Below are 21,590 nucleotides of genomic sequence, written 5' to 3' on the forward strand. Positions count from 1 at the left end.
GCTTATGTACAGTAATCCCTCATTATAACGAAATTACTTTACTTGAAATTTCTTTCGGTCCCGACCCAGACGCATGCATTTTAAGCCGCATTACTCAAAGCGCGCAAAGAGCTTGACCTCCTTAGGGCGAAGGCATCACTGCCGCCGAGCAGTGGCAACAACTTTTACACATGCAGTGTCAAATTAATACTGCCGACGAAATAGTCACACGCAGGCACAGAAAAGGCCACAGAAGTGTCAAACCCACAAGTGATGACCACCTGATAACGGGTACTAAGTGAGGGCTGAGTGCTACCAGGTATTTATTGAGGAGCGGACAGAAGCTGTCACATTCCATGATGCAGCGCACCCGAGCCATTAAAGGGACACTAAAGGTTACTATTAAGTCAACGTGGACTGTTGAAATACCATCCCAGAAACCTCGAAACGCTTGTTTCGTGCCAAGGAGAGACTTATTTTAAGAGAAAATGCGTTCTGAAGCGTCCACGTACCTCTAGCGCAGTTCAAATCGCCCGCCCTCCGATCGAGGAGAACTGACATCATGGTCTCATAGTGACGTTGCGCCATCGGTGAGTAGAACGGCGTCCGCAGACGGCGCTACGGCTTTTCTGCGCAAAACGCGAACGCGCGGCCAGAAACAGAGCCAAGACAGAGCCGACAGCAGAGCGAAAGCGGGAGTATGGTGGCTAGCGGAAGGAGAAACAAATTACGTCCCACGTTACGTCCCACGGCACACGGAGAGTCCGTTTTCGTTAAACTATAGGCTGCAGCGAGCTCGCAGCGTGGTCGGCGTGGTCTATGAGAAGCGACGAGCCTTTTCGCACTCGCAACAGGGCATAAAAATGTGCGAATCGACGCAAAACTCGGCCTAGAAACGTGCTTCGCCACAGCCAGGGCTCAATACGACCCAAGCTGGCACGACCCAGATGTCGTTTCCCGCACCGCCACCAGGCGCCGCTACTATACCTCACACTCCAGCGCAAGACGCCCATAAGCTGGTACTTCATTCTATGACGCTAACTTCGACGCTCGTCGCAATGGACCCTGACACCGACAGATTGGCTCGCGATGGTGGGCTCAACTTCAGCGATTTGAGCACCGACGAGCGCGACCTGCTTCTGAGGGCTCGCACTGCCGGCGTCGTTGCGTACTACGACGGCGGCCTCGACACCGGCTCTCCGGAGCGGGAAAGCAACGAGGGCTTCCCACGACATCACATGGACGTGGCATTCTCGCTGCTTGTTCCAAATGAAAGTTTGGCGAGCAGAACCCTCACAGCACGACGCGATAACGAAACTACTGAAACTCCAAAGCGTGCGCGGCGCAGAGTCGAGCGAAAACGAAACCTTTCGAACACCCATATTACTGAAGGGTAACGTCAAAATGTTATTTTTTCCTAGAATCGAATAGACGTAGACAAGTAGCATTTTTTCCGGCTTATAATCGAATGAAATGATATTTTTAATACGAGTAGTTGAGTATTAGTAACACAAATTATGAGGAGACCTTTCGTCATCGGGCTAGTACCGGAATGTCGCTGGGGGGTCTCAAATCGTGTCATGCATTTACCTCAATTTCTCGGTTACTAAAGCTCTGTTCGCGATTATATTGACGCCTTAGACGTTCTAGAACATTGCTCTACCACTTTAACTTGAGTTTCTGGTAACCTTTAGTGTCCCTTTAATCTCGGTCACAATCACATCGCTGGTGTCCCCCGTGACAGAATCTGCATGAAAATAAAGTTTTCCTGACACTTTGTGATGCCAGAAAAACACGGTCTTGTGGATGCTGAAAAGTGGCCAAAAGACCACTGGCAAACTCGTGCCATAGCATTCCATGGGGTGCGCTCAATGAGCAAAGTTTTACCGCTCTGAAGAGCACTTCTGGCGCTGAAACGTGCCGAAAAGCACAAAAGAAGTGTCCCTCCGACTATAAGTGCTATGTTTGATGCGAGGAGCTATGTCAACAAATTGGGAAGAATACTTTGGGGAAGCCGATCTAGAAATCTGCTCGCTGCTCGCCATAATCGGCCTGCATCGCAACACTACCCCTTGTTTTGTTGTACTTTTGACAGTGCGCTCGCGATTTTCTCGAGCCGGTCATGCTTAATTTGCACCATCCGACTTTAGATGAATGTACTAGAGTCTAAATGCCTGCTAGGGTCATTGAATTTTGTTCCTAGACATTTGTCAATGGTGTGCACGCGACGGTGCATAAACACCGACACTGAAAGTGTATACAATTAGCACAGTGTCATCGACAACGGTACATCGAAAAACTCTTGTTTTGCAAACTTCACGGCTGCACTCCTCGGGAAAAGACTGCCCAGTGATCGTACAAAGGCCCTACTGCAAAACCGTTCAGTTTTCGCAATCGTGCTGCGCACCCACAACGAGCGACTAATTGTTTTTTAAGCCCAACAAACGCAAACGCAGACTCGAACCACGGTATTTGCGGTACTTTCCAGCGCCATACCCTCGTAGTCTTCTGTGACCTCCGCATCCCCCTATAAAAGCAGCCACTGCCTTCCGCTCTTCATTCACTCTTCAGTCTGCAAGCCGTTTAGACACCAGTCACTCCTGTCACTCGCCTTCATATCAACTCCTCGCCTCCTCGCTGCCAGTTTCAACGTCGCTGCGCCTCCAAAGCTGCCCTCTTCTGGCCTGCCCTCCCGAGCATAATTTTCCACCAACGGGTGCCCTTCCGTGGTTCTTGCTTCTTGGTCTCCACAACTCCGATCGCCTTTCTTCCGCTACATGCGAAGCCGAGGCCAAGCTCGCCATTGCAATCGTTGCCATCACCAGCGCGCACTGACAAGATGCCCTGATGACATTTTGAAGCTTCTGCCTTCTGCGTCGCGCGCCGCATTCAGTCACTTTAGCAATCAAAGATACCCTTTGATTCCCTTTGCGGTGCTCCCGCTCCTTCTTCAGTGCCTGGCACTGCATGGCTACGGCAGAGCGGGGCATGACCCCATGACTGTCCCCATGACATACTGTTGAAATTTGATTTTGTAAGTTCACATAGATGCCACTATTCCAATTTCGGTGCTTATGATGCACCAAACACTGTTGTCCTCAGCGAGCTGCAGTGAGCTCAGCGTGCAGGCTTGTCGCAGCACCCTGCGGTGGCCGTGGTTTCTACGCTACGTAGCAGACCACAGCTATATGCAACTGCGACGCTTATTCACAGTGTTTGCTTTGTGCATGACAGGGCTGGAGAGCGCGCTCGCGCTCATGTGCTCATGCTACACGCAGTGCAAACTGGCTCTGACCTGCACCAGCTTGATGGACGGGTAGTAGCTTCATCCAACTTGCGCATTTTGGAGCACCGTCAATGGGTCAATACAAAGCGATGTCTGCCAAGGCATCTAGCCAGGAGTGTATGAGCAGTGGCAAGCGCATGTGTGGTCTGACCTTAAGTTTTCTGTGGTTCGAGGCTACTTGAGACTCAACGGCTACGACACCGATAAGCCCACTGGCCAAGGTTTAATACACAGTAACATTAGGAGGAAGCAGACTAGACCAAACACCCTTCTTGATTGAGGCCCCCTATCAGCCAGTAGTAGCCGCCTGTGGGAATCTTGCATATGACTAGAGTGTACTAGACACTGGTTGAGTGGACCGAACAGCGCTCTCCCGCTGAGGTGCTGCGCGTGGAAAAAATTGTGTGAGGGCACTCCGAGCGAACTGGAATGGGGCGGAGACATGCTTCGTGGCATATTCAACGTAATTTCGCGGCAGGCGCTGAGACCCATCGCACACGCATGCTCTTATAATGGTGCTTTATTTCAACTGCAAATTTATATGGAGACCATCTTGCTAAGTATTCCTATTTAAGCATGGGTTACACAACATGGCGCCTTAAATTTTGCTGTCATTGTCAAGTGCGTTGTCTGCTAGCAAGCGCGCATTTGTTGCGTGGACGCTGACAGATGCCCAGTTTCTCTTGCAGAAGGTCTGTGCAGTTAATTTTTTTATTGTTTTACTTGTTTTGGTGTGCCTGCGACTCTTGTTGGCTGGCACCAATTGTAGATTTAGCCAGGTGAACTCTTGTTTTCAACACTGTTTTCTAAAAGTGACATGTAATTTTTCCCACAGAAGCCGCCTATCTGCAACATGAAACTACGTAAGAAAATTTTACTGATATCACTTCATTTTATGCGCGCTTCTTGTTGGTGGAATATTGATCAGGGTCAATGATCAAAGAAAACAACATTATAGTGAAATAAACCACGTTAATTAACTGCGTGGTGCGAAGAGGTGCAGATGACCAATGCACTTCTAGATAAATCTGAAGGTACATAGACATATATACCCACAACTTACATGCAAGAGAAAAATGATCAAATATTCTAAATGCACTGGTTAAGAAAAGTGAGAACTCCCGACCAGAATAAGCGTGTTTTGGAAATCACATGCATTTCTTAAAAGCTAACCAGCCCCAGGTGAACCAATAGACTTTCTGAGAAAAGGAATCAAGGAAATTATTGGACAACACTATGAACAACAGTGTTAGGGAAAAAAATAGTGCCTATGCACTCAGACTGAATTGGGGAGACCGGGAAGACTTCATGAACGTAATCGCTGTGGCTTGTCTGGCGGTCTCCTTCAACGTGCCAGCGGGCGAAATGAAGTATAAACAGTCTAATCGAATGGTATTTGCTATTCAGATTATATTCAACTTCAGAATTCAGTATTAAAAATTATCAAATAGCAGTTTCCGTTTTAATGTAATGCATAACAGCGCTTTTGAAGTTTCGAAGGTGAGGGGCCAATGCAAGTAAGAACTCTTATTCCAAATGATTGTGCTGCTGGAGAGTCGTGGCTGTTGCGCAGAGGCGTACCCGTTCCCGAGAGAATTAACACGTGGGTGCTAATTGGTTCTGCTGAACAAGTTCCTAGCTGTCATTCAACATAAATGCCCCGTTTCAGGGGCAGCCTGTAAATCTGCTAACTTGTTTCAGGCAAGGAAAACATTTCTTTTGACAGTCTCACCATGTCTGCAACACAATAAAACTAGGTGCCCAATGTGTTGCCACACTTATCTTCAATGAACACAGCAGATCTACAAATACCTTTACGTGTATGTGAGGCATGCCATTCCTTTTATTGCTTCATTATTGTCCTTATGATGGTGCACCGGATGTACAGCTGGGAACGGCATTACATTTAGGTATGAAATATAAGATAAGCGTGACATGTCTTTCTCGGAAATCACACTCGAGAATAACTTCTTTTGTTTACATCCCTAGAAGAAGAGCCAAAGGATGCACCTACCTTTTTTTTTAGTTAACCAAATTCTGGAGTTTTACGTCTGGTGATATGATTACGAGGCACAGTGTTCAGTTCTTACTACGTGGGGTTCTTTAGCGAGCACTTAAACAGAAGTACAGGAGTGTTTTTCCATTTCGTTCCCATAGAATTCCGTGAGCTCAAGTTTATCAGCGCAACGCCATATCCGTTATGCAGCCACCAATAAGGCTACTGTGCTGTTTATTTTTTTTGTTAAGCATGGACTAGACAAAAAGTTTCACACTGCCTACAGGCCAAAGATAAGCATATATAACGGCTGACAGCAATAAAAGAACTCGCAGCAATTACTCCGCATTCCCTAACTTCCACATTTACTCCGCATTCTGAATATTTCCCGTAAATCTGAGTGCAGGGCACCGGATGGAGCACATATGCTTTATGTGTTTGAGGCGGCAAGCAGGAAGTTTACGTATGTTTTTCCGTATGTGTTTCGCAAGACCTACTGATGGAAAACTATATGTGCAAAAATACACACGAGAGGTACATGCTGCTTGAAGAACGAGAAAAATATTTGTTCTCCAAAGGGAACAAATATTTCAACATAGTAGAATGAAAGCCGACACTGCGGGCACAATGCACACACAATCACCGAGCGGCATTACAAAAATAAAATGAAATAAAGAAGAGAAAGAAAGGCGTCTATTCCTAAGGCATAAATACATGTCATATGCAATCATGAACACCGTTTGAGCGGTCTGAACGCATATACCAGCACGCGAAGTGGTACGAATGACCCTTCCGAGAAGTATCGGCAGCAGTTTCCAACTGCGCGACCTTGGTGTGGCCCAATCCACTTTGATCGCAGTGATGCCACAGTATTTTATGTCATCGTGTGCCTCACTGCAAGGCATGCGCCGCCCCAGCCGCTCGTCCCACTCAACCGTATTCTAGTACACTCTAGTATGACGACACATGCAAGGTGCTGCAAGGTTCGAAGCAGGTGACAAGACCTTGATTGAAAAAAGAGTTTGAAAAAACAGGTGACTTTGCGCTCCGCTAGTGAACTCCACGTGCCGCACACGACTATAAAATTTGACGTGTGCTATCCACGTACTGTATTTTTTCACCAAGCTTGAGAGGTAGTTCAGGAACCCTCTAAACTCGTGAAAATGGGGCACATGTTAGATTTGGAGGTGCGTTAAAATTGTGCAAATACGTTAATTAAATTTAGGGCGCAGCTCCTTGGCGCTCGTTCCCGCGTTTCGTATCGCCGTCTGCCTCGCCGTAACCAAGGACATCAACCGCGTGCCACTAGAGCAGCGCACGCTCCTGCTGCCATATCTCGCGCATGGCGCTAGTCTTGCTCTCAATCGCGTGAGGCGAGACTGAACGCAAACTGGACGCGCGTTTCGAACAACAATCCCCGATCGCGGCAGTGCACTGCGTAATGTGCGCCTCGGGGAGAAAAATGCAGCAAAAACAAAGAAATCCGCGTCCCACCTACGTGGAATTGTTTATGGCTCTTGAGATGGCAGTCGCGGCATATGGAGTGTCATGCATGGGGCCATGATTGACAGATCGTCCGGGAATACGCATCCCTTGCTTCAAGAACGCCGATTTTGGTGCCACCTGACAGGCATCGTGTGCGGATTCTACGCCGGATGTAAACTTGCGCAAAAGGGCCGTTATCTTGATCGTTTGCCTTCACGTACAGGAGATACGATCACTCTTGCGATCGGCACTGGCCGTGTCGGTGCCTACGGGCAACAGCGTGCGCTGGAGAAATGCTGCTGCATGCGCTGTTGCTCTGCATCCGGTGCCGAGTTACGCAAAATCTCGGCAAGTGATCTCATCTCCGAAAGCAGTTGACCGAGCATTCTGTGCTACGGCAGTACTGCCACTGCTGGTCGACGCATGCGGCACACTCTGTACTGTCAACAATGCGGTTCTATATCCTCGAGCAAAGCTTGCAAAGTAGGCTAACGGAATTTGGACAGTAAAGTTTTGTTCTGCGATGCATTACCTATCTGTGCTGTCTCTTTTCGCAACAACGAAATTCTCGCGACAGCTAATTTTTTCACATTTCCCGCCAATTTCGTTATTGCAAGGTTCAACTGTATATGTAGATCCCAACGATTTTCAGCCAGCGTTCTCAGTTCCGACTTCGTTATTGCTTAGCGCTATGACCATCAGTTACCATGGTAACCATGCTGACTTCGTGACGGCTACGCTTTGCATAGGGAGGTCCTTTATGAACGAGAACATGCGAGTATGTGGCCTGTGCTTTGCTGAGGCTGCTCAGAGTGCAAGCAACCAGCAGCAAGGGGACGCACGTCCGCTTGTAGAGTCATCTATTGATGGCCACTTTATTTATGTATTCATTGGCAGCCACTATCACCACTTTATTTCAGAACTGATGTTCTCGAGTGCTCATGTGCACTCAACTATGATGTTTCCTAATAAAGAATTCCAGAGTTTGAAATTCAGTGCTTGTTTCAGTGCTTCTTTCTTTGTTGTCCTCACTTGCCTTTGCACCATGCCTCACAAGATGAAGACTTGGCTAATTTTTCATTTCGGTGGCCAACAGCCACCTCGGCTAAATCATTTCAAGTCTATGCAGTATACAATCCTGACGATAAAAATTTCTTGCGACTTCAAATGACATTCGTATCGTCCGAAATTCGTAAGATCCATAAGAAATCTCAATCGCGGAATCAAAGTGAAGGCAAGACACTAATTTATTTACGACAATAACTTTCGGTTGAAGAAATCCTTGATGGCTTTAGGAGCTTTCGTCTCTCAATGTCGTCGAGGAGACCCTACTAAAATGCACAAGGCCTATGCACTCATGCCCATTGCATGCTGGAGCGCGCCCTTTTTATGTGCACAGTATTCCGCCAGGGTTACAAGAGACAAAGACTTCACGCGCCAACACCAAAGGCTGTACTCTCCCAGCATTGAGAGTCCTTGTGGCAGCTCACATTGATGTCACCCATAGGCAAGAGAGCATTTGAGTTATCCAAAAACAAAATGCACTGTACGTAACACGTTTTGGCTGGAACTACTAAAACATTTGTGCCATTTCGAAATTCAGATAAATGGTGATCGTATCATCGAGATTCAACTGTACTGTCAAACCATGATTCATAACTGCAGTCAAGGACTATTATCAAATGACAATTTTGCTAAATTGACATTTTCAAATCCTAGCCACTTAGTCATTCTAGCCGTGAAAATTTCAGCAGTGGATTCATCTGCTGCTGATGGAAACACAAAACAAAAGAAGGAAATCTGTACAAATTATGACTTCATCAAGGTTTCTACTAGGTGTGATTTCAAATTGAACAGTGCCCACTTGAATAATTCGATTCACTTCTAATATCAGATTTCTCGAAAATTCAATTTTCAAATATCAGTACCTTCAGTGAATAACCTGGTCGGAATAACTTCTCATGGCATGTGATCTCTATCGGTACAAGGTCCATCCAGGACGATGATACCGATCGAAATGATTAACGTGACGCTGACAAAGGAAACTACAATAGCAGCGTGTGTGGAAAGCACGGGAGCGTGTGTGAAGATCAGCCTCATTAGCCACCAGAAGGCACGCTGATCGAACTGAATATGAGTGAATATATGTGAGTTCAGTGTTCCAGCACGCACATTTACGCAGTTGGGAGCTCACAACTCACATGCGAGCATACAGAAGAACTTGGCTCGCGTGCTTGTGGTAGTTGCCCGCTGGTTGACTGCAGACCTGAACGCTGCTTCAACGGCCGTCGATCTAACCCGTATATGTGATTTCACGGCTGATCACTGATGAGCCGCCCGTAAGAAGAACACACTAGCGGCAAGCTTTCTGCAATGGCTTGTGGCTCGTTATCACATCAGCCAGCAGCGAACTTTCATCAGGGCGGCACCACTGGCCTATGTCTAGCGCGTTAGGCCTAATCGGAGTGACAATGTCAGGCGTTGGAAAGTTATGGTTACCGAATCAACACAGATCTATCCACAAAGGCCACACGACCCTGAGAAAAACCGCCTCGCCAACAAAAGCAAGTGCACAGGATAACTGCTGCATGCTCACAGCTGCCATCTTTGCAAAATATTGTACGGTGGCCGTCCTGACAATATTGTTCTGAATGCCATTGGTAGGTGCAGAACAGTCTCCTTTCAGAGCTTCAAACAACCAGACACAAGACTAGCTTTGGATTTGCATAGCAGACTTGAAGATATCATGTAACAGCGTGTTGACCCCTAGCTGCAGACGCACTTACACGAATGGCAGATGAACACAGCCAAAAAAAAAAAAAAAGAAAAAAAAAGGGGGGGAAGAGAATGTCGAACAAACTAGCCGTGGGCTCCCCAATTTGAAAACTTTTTAATGTCAACAACGATGACTGCGCATAGTGGTGCTGAGTGACGTGATGTGCATTCCCCGCTTTTGTCTGTTGTTGAGATTGGCCTTATAAAGAGCTGACGATAACCCACAGAAACCACCTGCCATAGAGAAGAAACTCTATGGCAAAACTCTATCTGGAAGAAACTGGAAAGCAATACTTTATAAGCAATAAGATTGCCACTAAACACTGCATGGCCATTATTATCCTGAAAACCCCATTGGTATTTCGGGCAACTTTGTTGTTTCTTCAGCTTCAGAGGAGAAAACGCACTTAATTCTATTTGACAAATATACCATAGGTAAAAAATATTTTCCAGGCCTTCGTATATGAACTGAACTGAACTGAATTGAATTCTGGGGTTTTACGTGCTAAAACAACGATTTGATTACGAGGCATGCCGTGGTGGGGGGACTCCGGATTAATTGCGACCACAAGAGGATCTTTATTGGCTCCCAACACACGGGACATGGGCGTTTTTGCATTTCGCCCCGATCGAAATGTGGCCGCCATGGCCAGGATTCGATCCCGTGAACTTGTGCTTAGCAGCGCAACATCATAGCCGCTGAACTACAGCGGCGGGTAATGTACAAACAGAGTTGTTATCAGTGTAGGCATACTAATTCCGTGTTCCCTTTATAAGAATAGAGCATACTGTGCATCTCGATTCATAGATACCTATGTACAAGTTACTGATAGCTAGCAAGATTCTTGTTAAGTAATGCGACTAGTCTCTCAAGCAGGAGCAGCAGCACTGTGCTTTTCGCGCAAAATTTGGAGGCATAAATGCTTGTGTTAAATTTTCTGATATTCGATAATCAATTCAGTATTTGTCTTTCTTTTTCTTTATTTCATTCAATATTTAATCCGAAATCTACTATTCAGTATTCGCACGTCTCTAGTGTCTACAATAGCATTCCACCACATCCTCTCTGCTCGCCTCTGTATGCATAACAGACAAGGAATAATAAAGCTTTAGACTTCACAGGAGAACAACTCACCCATACCACCAGGCAAATAGCTCTCCACACAGTAGTCACTGTAATCGATTTTCAACTTCCCCTTACTGTCGGTGGAAAGTTGGCCTAGCTCGACGGATGTTCCTGAAAAAGCGATAAAGCCAGACCAATGTGAAAACATTGCTTGCACTTGCAAAGAATACACAACCTATTTACCTATGAATACGCGGAAGGAAAATTTGTCTCAAAGCATAAAGCAGTAAAAGCAACGGCTAGCACAACTCTAGTAAAATATATCACAAGCTCTTGAACAACAAATGGCAGCTGCACTTGCACTTTTGAAATGACAGGTTATCGCAACTGGGTGCCATTTTGAAAGAGCTATGTGATGCCACATTCCACCTTTAGATGGATGCTTCTAAGGGAAATTTGCAGCTAGGTGTGGGAATGCATCAGGAACAAAAGCGACATGGATAATTTGAGGGGGGTGGGGTGAGGGATAACGTGCTGCTGAATTGCAACTGCTTAAGCCAGCTTCAGTGTGTTTATTTAAAACTATTTTTAAGGGTTTAAACTACGGAGTTGCAATTTTGCTTCAGAGACTTTTGTTTCCTTCCTTCTCCTCCCTTAAACTAGCTCTCTTAACTAGTACACGCAGATATTATATATATATATATATATATATATATATATATATATATATATATATATATATATATATATATATATATAGAAAATTGTCAGTCATAGCTCTCGTAGTATAGCCCTCTGGGCCGTTTCTGTTTTTTTTTTTTTTCGAAAGTAGTCCTATTAGGGTTATTATAATTACACAAAGGTATTTCGCCCTCGTCAGCAGCAGTCCTTGAGATGGTTACTCTGGCCGCTAGCTTCCCACGCTATGCGTGCCCCTGTTTAAGCTTTTCCTAGACGCTAGAGTTAGACTATGTACGCGCAACCTTCAGCGATCTGAAAATACGCCCACTGCAGGGCAAAGGCCTCTCCCATACTTTTCCAACTACCCCGGTCATGTACTAATTGTGGCCATGTCGTCCCTGCAAACTTCTTAATCTCATCCACCCACGTAACTTTCTGCCGTCCCCTCCTACACTTCCCTTCCCTTGGAATCCAGTCCGTAACCCTTAATGACCATCGGTTATCATCCCTTCTCATTACATGTCCTGCCCATGCACCCCCACGATTTCTTTTTCTTGATTTCAACTAAGATGTCCTTAACTCGAGTTGGTTCCCTCACCCTATCTGCTCTTTTCTTATCCCTTAATGTTACACCTATAATTCTTCTTTCCCTAGCTCATTGCGTCGTCCTCAGTTTATGTAGAACCCTTTTCGTGATTTGTGTACCTGCATCCATGTTGAGTGTGCGTCAGTTGTACGTTTTGTGGATTGCGATTAATTAATAACGGCAGCTCTGGGGCAGCATGCCGCTCCTGGAAGCCATGTAGCACTAATTAACTACCGGGTGATCAGGCCCGAGTGCGGTGTTCTGCTAAGAGCGCGGCCGATAAAGGCACGCCGAGTTCCGTCTGCCAACCCGGCTGCCTTGGAGTTTGGTGCCGCTGATGTCTACTCTTGCACCTCTTTTTTTGTATTCCCTTTACATGATCATTAGACATTTTGCATATTCAAGAAGGCTTCGAATGCAGCCTTCCACGTCGTATTTGCCAAAGTGGCGAATTTGTTTACAGCAACATGTACAGGCACAGATCGTTGTTTGCTTTGCATATTGTGGAAACGGCACCTCAATGATATGGAATATTGTCAAAACGTAGCAAAAAACAAATATCTGCGCATACGAGCCACAGTGTTCCACCCGGAGACCAGTCAATATGAGCGGCCAGGCCACTTAAGCAGTGGCAACTGTGATCCAGACACATACATTATGAGCTGTTATTAATGATTCTCGTTTTTCTTTAACTTCATCGTGCCTACAGTTTGCGTGTGCCATAAAGTATCATTAGATAAAACTGTGCTCGGCATGAGCACTCAGTTATATGCCATGTATTTGTCTCGCGAAAACGCGTATGCGATCACTGACTCCGTCGGTAAATGAGCAATGAGGTTGTTTATGCTGCTGTATCAAATGCACTGCCTCTTGTTTCCTGGTTGACTGAGAGGTAAACAGTTCTTCCCTGGAATAAAAAAAAATGTTTCAACTTAACAGTACACACAGATGCACTCATCTTTGTAGCGAATGGGAGTGGCGGCCTTCGGGAACGGCTGTGACGTACATACAGATGTTGGCACAGCGCTCTGTCACCGCTTGCCGCTTATTGTGGACGCGCCACGCCAAGCAAGCAGTAGTTGATATCTAATCACTATATTTCCACAATTCAACTATAGGAACGGTTTCTGTCGTCGTAACTGCTCATTTTTAAGTTCAGGTCCATCGGTAGCGGGTGCACGAACTCGACGGGGCCAGGCCTAACCCAGCCTTCATTAAACAGGATCAACACTGGCTCAAACTTAATGTGTACGGCTTGAGAAGACTGATGCTTGGCCATTTCAACTTCAAAGGCATGTCTTGACTCAAAGCGCTACAGTTATCGCATTGTCAGTTCGACGACCGACCGCGTCGGTCGAGCGATCATGGTCCGCAAGCCGATTTTGTTGGCGCCGTCGACAAGAAAGCCCATCGCGCGACGACAACTCGTGCCCGTCGGTTGCGTCGTTGTTGGCCTATCAAGATAAAATGGTCTCGGGGACACACCATGAAGAATATTTGGCATCAGCGTCTTGTCAGTCTCGTATTGACCCAGTGTTACCGCGCATTAAACGAGTATGTGAAGTCAAATGCGCTGCCACCAACAGCAAGAAAGGGCCGACCCTGCAAGAAGACTTCATCAGCAACAGGATGTTTTTAAGGTGCCCCCAAGTGTAACGCAGGGGCTTATTGATAAATATGCCAGCTATCAATGCAAGGTGGCAACTACGTGGTTCACGGTAAAGTCCGGACGAAGTCCTGGCCGCTTTCTGTTTTAAAGTGGAGTTGCAGTACTATGCTGCACACATTTTCGGCACCACACCGTCGTAGAGCTACTACATACCAGTGGAGTTCCAACACGGTACACGGCACGAGTGTTCGCTGCAGTGCGCGTCCGTGTGCTTTCTTTCAGGGAACTTTCCCCCAAAATGAAGCTGCGCAGCTGTGCACGTCCCTTCCAAAAAATTTCGCGACTAATCCGCTAGGGCAGGGCGCATGCGCCGTCGCGCCATGGAAAAGGCGGATTGGATGTGAAACCAAAACTGAGTTTGCAGCAGTTGTACGCTTTACCGCATAACAGATTTGTATTGCAGCGAAGCTGACTTTACAAAAACTGGCCACTGTTGCTTGACAAATATTAGACCCCTGCCTATTTTTCTTGTTGAAAAATCGGATGCGCATTAGATTTCTACTTTGTTAGGAGCTTTGATGTCATTCCAGCATTAGTTTCCTACATTGGACACATAGAAAGCTGGTGTGCACTTGATACACGGATGTGTTAGAATCGGGCAAATACTGCCTAATGAATCGCTTCGGTGTTTTCTACATCTTGATTAATTCGACCCGCTGAATAACAAGATAAATTTCGTCGGTCCCTTCAGAGTTGAATTAAGAGAAGTCTACTGTATAATATTTACGAGGGCTTTGCAAAAGTCCTACACACAAATTCGTGGTATACTTCAGAGCAGTTATAATACATCCATTCTGCCCATTTAAGATGTATTATTAGGTTCAGTTTATGGAAGTACAATACGATTTTGTATTACTGAGTTACACAAGTTGTAAATTTGCTACTTGACTTTTTAAAATCCTACAATTTCCAGAATTTCTTCTAATGATATTGATGCTATAAATGAAAAATCTACTTCCTACAGTTGCTAAATATTAGGGGCGTGGGAATATTTAAATCTTCTTGAATACCGAATAGAATAGGACACTATTCGATTTGGCACCTGAATTGATTAGCCACTATTTGTAAGTGCAAATATTTTTCGAATACTTTTCTAATATGCCGAATTAAACATAAAACTGCAGCAAAAGCACGGTAAATGCTCACCCCTGCAGGCATCGTATAGACATAAAACACGAGAACTGGGTAGTGGAGCAAGCTACATCACTTAGGTAGCCATACTTTACAGGCTATACAGCGATGATTCGCACTCTCTGAAGAAACCTGTGCATGCAAAGAGACTACCTGTTTGCTCCCAATGCTCCATTTGTTCGTTTAATAAACAATACTTCATAATGTATTATGTAATGATAGAAACTTTCAAACATTAAGAATTCTAGGAAGTGAACATCGCTTTATATTTTGTGATCACGACTGTTCATTATTCGAAAACTAGTGAATATTCAATTTGATTCATTTCCATCACTATTCGATTCACGTTCGATTCAGTCACAAAAATCCCTATTTGCACACCCCCACGAAATTTGCATAAATTTCATTTCCACTCCCTACAATTACTAGATAGTAAGCTTTAAACTCAAAAACCTCATCAAAATTGGTGCAGTGGTTGCCGAGAAAAACAATTTCTCTGTTCCAAGGTGTTATAGATAGGAGCACCCAAACTTCAAAATTTTTTTCATCATCATCGTTGTCGTCATCATCACCAACCTATTTTTATGTCTACTGCAGGAGGAATGCCTCTCCCTCCGATCTTGAATTATCTGTCTTGCACTAGCTGATTCTAAGCTGCACCTGCAAATTTAGTGATTTCATCTCCCACCTAGTTTTCTGTCGTTCTTGACTGTGCTTCCCTTCCCTTAGCACAGATTCTTTAACTCTAATGGTCCACCTGTTATTTACCCGACACATCACATGGCCTGACCAGCTCCATTTTGTTCTCTTAGTGTCAATTAGAATATTGGCAATCCTCGTTTGCTCTCTCATCCACATCACTCTCTTCCTGTCTCTGAACACTACCCATAGCACTTTCCATTTCATCGCCAACTGCGCAGTCCTCAACTTGTTGTCGAGCTTCATTGTTAGCCTCCAAGTTTCCGACCCATATGTCAACACTGGTAGAATGCAATGATTGTACACTTTTATCTTCAACAACAGCGATAAGCTCCCAGTCAGGATTTAATAATTCCTTCCGCATGCACTCCAACCCATTTTTATTCTTCTGTAAATTTCCTTTTCATGATCAAGGTCCCCTGTGAGTCACCTCTCAGCAAATCTCTGAATATGTACCTCATACAGCTATTACCAGAGATTATGTTCAGATAAGCAAGCAGGTCATTAGATGGCTGACAGCAATGCGCATTCGGACTAACCCCCAACAATCACGGTCAAGACATGTGGGCGCTCGGCAACGATGGCTGCACACGATTCCATGGCTGCACTCGACACGTGCTCGCAGCCGCTGAGGTCCAGCTGCCTTAGGTCCTGGCACAGCTCGACTATGGCCAGCACTCCTGCAAAACTCCTCTTGGTTACGCACGCTGTAATCCAACCTGCTTTCACTCGGCGTTTTGCACAGAAAAGAACTGCATTCACTGGACACTGCAGAGTCTCACTTTCGAGTTGTATGAATTTTTAAACAATATGAACAAGGCCTACCACCTTGAGAGCTTAACAGCCTCAACACTAGGTTTCCAGACCAAGAAGAAAAGATTACCATAATTAAAAAGAAAATGAACACAAAGATGGAATAAGGAGCACTGTGCATAGGGCAGTCATTAGATGAAATGCATGTTTTAGAGCTGATTGAGAGGAAGTTTAGTATCCCACAACTACTCTTGGGCTACAACGGAAAAGATATACAGTCGCCGACTGATTTTTCAGACTCCAAAAATTCGGACATACTCAATTATTCGGTCTGCTTCGTGGCACCGCCATTCTCCCCATAGACCATAATGTATCACAACTGCCGAAAGTTCGGACACCTTGCAACCTCTCGCCTGATTTTTTGGACGCTCCTTGAGCCAACTGAATCGAGAGCACCGTGCAACGACTCTGATCGGTGCATGGTTCGACTTGCTGAACGCCATTTTTGTTTTGAATAGAGCCTCCTTGCTGCCCCACGAAGTGGCGCTACTGCAAATCCCCGCTCATCACTATCGTTTCTGCCTGGTTCAATAGAGTGGCTACAGCAGTTCCGGTCTCAGCTTAGTAAGCCATGTCAAGACAGTCCAGCAGCTGATTTGTTTCTTTCTTCAGGCACGATGCTGCGATTAGGCCACATTTTTCGTTTGTGCGATTGGTGTCGGCATGACGGCGCAGTGGCGTTTGCTTTGTGTGCTGTGTCAAGGTTGCGGTGATCCAACAAGGCATACGGAAACATTGCGCCAATTGTCTAATGGCGCCGACAGTGCTCGCGCGGACTGCGCTGGGGAATGCTGGCAAGCGGGTACTGGGAGGCCTAGGATTTGTCACCTCCCGATGAGCTCCCTACTGACGCCGAAAATATTCCGCCAAGACCTGCGCAGTGGTTGCATTGCGATTCCGAACACCGTCTCATTCGGCCGTTTCACAGGTGCTGACACTGCTGTACTGACATGCGCAGAACTCGACGACGGTGACTCTGACTCGGAAGATGACACACCATGTGCTGCAATGCCATGCGGAGCATGCACATGCTCCGCATGTGCATGCGGAGCATGTGCAAGCAGTGACTGTGCTTTCGGCTGCCTATAGTGACCGTATGACCATCTCCAAGATTCAGGCTTATCTAATTGTGCATAAACGGAACAGCGCGCAACAGCGCATTCACTATTTCTTCAAGCCTACTGCCGAGCCTGAATGAGTGCGTGGAAATAAAGGATTTCTTTTTTTTTTCTTAATCTGCTTTTCTGGACACCTGTTTATTCGGACATTTCTGCAGTCCCCGTGAGGTCTGAATAAACGGTCGCCGACTGTATCTAAATTACCTTGAGATAAGTTCATTTATTTCTCCCACATGTATTGCATGTGTGGGCACATTTTGTTACCATCAAAATGTGGTTGCCACAGCTGTAAATCAAAACAGCAACCTTGTGTTCAGCAAAACACTACAACACTTGGGCAGCCAGTGCGGGGGCGCATTCTGAGGATTATTCCATCAGATTGAGTCGAACGATGTAGCAAGCTCAAAAAGAATGAGGCAAAAGCTTTAGATATAAAAAAAATTTGAGGTAAAATTTATGCTAAAGTCGTGCATTGCAGGTAGTCACCAGAGATTGTAGCAGCTGTCATGCTAGTTGGTGATCGGTCTTGAACTGGGCGTCGCCAGTTGGCAACAACATCGCGATGCGCCAACAGTGCTGCAAGGCCTAGCCTGCTTCAGATGGAAGCCATGGAACATCAGAAACAGCCACCGATGATCACAAGGTGCTCATTTTTGTTGCCTCTTTATCTTATCCTCCACACAATTTCTTATGAGAAGATAAGCTGATAAATTAGTGGCACTACTGTTTATGAAATTGAAGCGTTAGTGAGCTGCTTTGGCATGCTCTGTGGTTTACCTGTACTGCAGCTCTTGTTTAGTGGCCACTGCTCGTCTCAAATGATATATGATTTAGGTATCATTTATTCTAGCGACTGTAACTTTATGTGATAATCAAGTCACCGGCAGTGGTAGTTAGGCCAGAACTGCCCAACCCGAAACTGCCTACACCTTTGCCGCCGTCCACTGGCACTGCCATATAGTTTGGCCTCCTCTTGTGCAGTTTATGCTCAATTCCAACTAAGCGAACGCCTGCTGAATTCCTCCAACGTCTTTACACCTCTAGTGCAATGGGCCCCCTTTTAACCCAAGAAGTGCAGTTGTCAGCAGCGCCAATCTCAATTATCTACATTTAAAATGGACATCATACACAACAAATGCTCTTGCTTCCCACTGCATTACACCAGAATGAGGTTCCGGCATTATGCACTTTCCAAGAACACAGCGACACCAACCTGCATCACTCAGTAGTGCGCAGGCACGGACTTCCACCGAGTGCAGGCGACCATGGCACGCGAGATTGCACATTCCAGCATCTGTGATCTGATAGGGCGGGAGAGGGAAGGATGTTAAGAACTGGCATGCACAGATAGTAAGCAGCGAGCTTCCTTGCAACTTTTAATGTTTATTTACTGTAGGGTTTTCAACGTCCCGAAACTTGTTCTACCTGGAATTGCACTTATTTCTACATATTGCAGCATGCAGAGATGATGATCCTTTGCTGCATCTTGAAAGCCCGAGGCATGTTACATGCCTTAGGCATAAGGTAAATAAATTATTTGAATTTTTAGTGGTCACTCTTCACACACTTGGAATAAAAAGAAACACTGCCAAGTTGCACCTTAGTTTAGAGGGAGCAGTTTGTCCGGTAAACAGTTTCAAGTCCGTCGTATGCCTGTCAGAAAACATTCAACACAACCACGTGACAGTGTGCATTCCACAAGGCTTGCACACAATGAAACCAGCTTCCGCGCAGATGCAAAACGTAACAGCAGAAGAGATTAACACGGTGTCATTGCCACATGTGCACTGAATGGCCTGAACAGCTGCCGACAGTGCCCCACATAGCAGTTATAGCTTGACTACTGGGTTGATGGAACTGCTGGTTTCAAAAGAAGGCCTTCCAAATGCAAGTGCAACAAGACGAGTGTGAATTGCACATGGTGTGATGCATGCATTAAAAAAAAAAAAAGAACTACCTTTTCTACGTAGCTGATCTTCAGCTCCCTCAATTCGGAGCACTTTGCTATGTGACTCATTGCTGCATCTGTGATACCCCTTTCACAGTTTGTGAGGTCCAGGAACCTGCGTGATATGGAAAAAAAAACTTTTACTTCCCAAATTACCCCTATAAGGGGAGAAAAGGAAAACGTGCCGAATTTTTTATTTTTATTTTTGCTAAACTGCTGTTCATAATATAACATGATTAAAAAGAAAACTGAATGTAAGTGAATACAGTGTACATCTTACGTTTACCAAAATGAGTGAAGAAAACTTGTTGAAGAAAAGCATTTTTTCATTACACAGGAATGTTTTGAATGTCATAACTGTTTATTAGGTAATACAATACGAGTTAATTGACAAGCAGGCTAGTTTGTGAGCAGTTATGAAGCACACAATGTAAGAACAGCACCAAAAACTTAAAAGGAAGGACTGGCACATACCATCATTTCTTTTTCCAGATGTTAAATATTCACGTATGCTTCCGCAATCACTTTTAATGAAATTTAAGCTTTGGTGACTTCTCATGGTTTCAGGTTTGTTGCCACATGTCAAAGGGACATTAAACAGAAACACTAGATCAGTTTAGGCTGACAAGGAATTTTTTTTTAACTTTACTCTTTTTTAAATTTTGTGGCAATAAGTAGATCATTATGTACAAACGAAAATGAAGGCCAAACTTGCATTTCCTGAATTTCGTGCCGGTTTATCAACGCCGATACGCCAGTGTAACGTCATGGATTTCTAAGCATTTTCTTGTACTATTTGGGCTGTTGAGGCACAGTAAACATCCTCGAAATTGGAGACTAAGTTCTGTCTCTGGCTCACTTAGGGTACAATGTAGTCCACCTTTTTAGATCAAAGTTTAACTAATAACTATGTAGCATATGTTAAGAATTCGTGACATTAAAGCTCAATGGAGCAGAATTTTGATGGTGGTGTCACTACCAGTCTTTTAGGTTAGTGCATTTTCCGGCTTATCAAACCTCCAGTCATAACAAGCGGCTTTTTCTGGTACTCTAGAAGGGTTATTAATTTACCGCAGCAGCTTAACTTATTTTCTGTCCCTTAAAGCTTTATTTATTTTAATTTGAGTAGAAGTGGCCACAAAACTATTTCGGTACACCACCAATGTATAAGCGCAGCATCTGCCGGTATGCTGAGAAACTTGGAATGGCTTGGCAGAGTTGGCGGCTGCCTTCGTACGCTCTATGCGGATTGCTGCTGCTATTGTTTGCGACAGCATAAATGCTGCTGGCAAGTGGAGGCGTTAAGACAAGTTTGGACGCTAGAAAAACTGAGACACATTTTTCAATTGCACACCAACACTTTTCTGCACTAGTAATATTTCCCTGCCAAACAAAGCTCAAAGAGATTCAAATGGGCGACATGCCAGTCAGCTTTAAGTTGATAGTTGATGTTTGCAAGTGACCCTCTAAGAGATGTTTAAATGACACTAATATGCCGAGCGTTTCAGCAAAGATGAATTCTTTAAAACTGTGAAGTATAGATAAAGAGATTATTCAATTTTGCAGCAACAAATTAGCCATGCTGGCAAGTAAAAGTTGTGCAGTAGATCACTGATCGACTCATTATCTAAGTTTCCCTAAGTATAACTACTTCTGGGCAAATGGTACTTCTTAAACTGGTGCTGTTCGGTGCTCAAGGTATCTTCAAGCAGTAGGTATCCCAAGACTACCATCAGTGTGTTAGCAAATTTAATTTAATTGAACAGTTTATAAGTGATGAGCACACAGTTACTGTTTACTGGGAGTGGAGATTTTTTGGGCTAGTTGGTTCGTTGCATCAATTGAAGTCACAGCGCTGGACTGACACGGACAAGAAAGATGACAAGACGTGCGCACATCTTGTCGTCTTTCTTGACCATGTCTATCCAGCCAATTCAGGTCAATCCATGTCAATCCAATTGATACTGTTCACTAGTTTGAATAACATGTCAGCGACAAAATAGCCTATTCACCTCTGCAGCAATATATTTAAGAATAAAAGTGTTTGCCCCAGAAAGCCCAGCATAAATTTACGACCCAGATGATGATGCAAAGTCAGGTGCCACATGTTATATGCACATACTGCTTGCTAACCTGAGTTTCGTGCACCCAGTAGCAATGGGGCCCATGGACGCATCGTCGACAGTTCGGTTGCTGCTCAAGTCGAGGTGCTCCTGCATATTTCACCACGAGAGAAAGGAATGAGCAAAGTACATCCTTCGTGCACTGCAATATTGTTTCCTCCTTTCCTTCTACACCATGTCTTTCAATCAGCGGCTTTACTTTCCCTTCTGGCCATGGGATAGCTCAGGCGCACCC

General features: G+C 45.1%; 1 protein-coding gene across 2 annotated transcripts in view; it reads right to left on the reverse strand.

The window, feature by feature from the left end:
• The window catches only part of LOC142576191 (putative RNA-binding protein EEED8.10), a 72,276-nt gene that overhangs the window by 14,199 nt on the left and 36,487 nt on the right, over positions 1–21,590 (reverse strand). For both annotated transcript variants that reach the window (XM_075686203.1, XM_075686202.1), the window contains exons 14-18: positions 21,366–21,445; positions 19,242–19,347; positions 18,498–18,585; positions 15,893–16,033; positions 10,657–10,758 (exon numbers count right to left, since the gene is read on the reverse strand). In XM_075686203.1, coding sequence (XP_075542318.1) covers positions 10,657–10,758; positions 15,893–16,033; positions 18,498–18,585; positions 19,242–19,347; positions 21,366–21,445 — 517 coding nt within the window. The remainder of the gene's footprint in view (positions 1–10,656; positions 10,759–15,892; positions 16,034–18,497; positions 18,586–19,241; positions 19,348–21,365; positions 21,446–21,590) is intronic.

Source organism: Dermacentor variabilis, chromosome 3 (genome assembly GCF_050947875.1).
Source record: "Dermacentor variabilis isolate Ectoservices chromosome 3, ASM5094787v1, whole genome shotgun sequence".
Lineage (NCBI taxonomy): Eukaryota > Metazoa > Arthropoda > Arachnida > Ixodida > Ixodidae > Dermacentor > Dermacentor variabilis.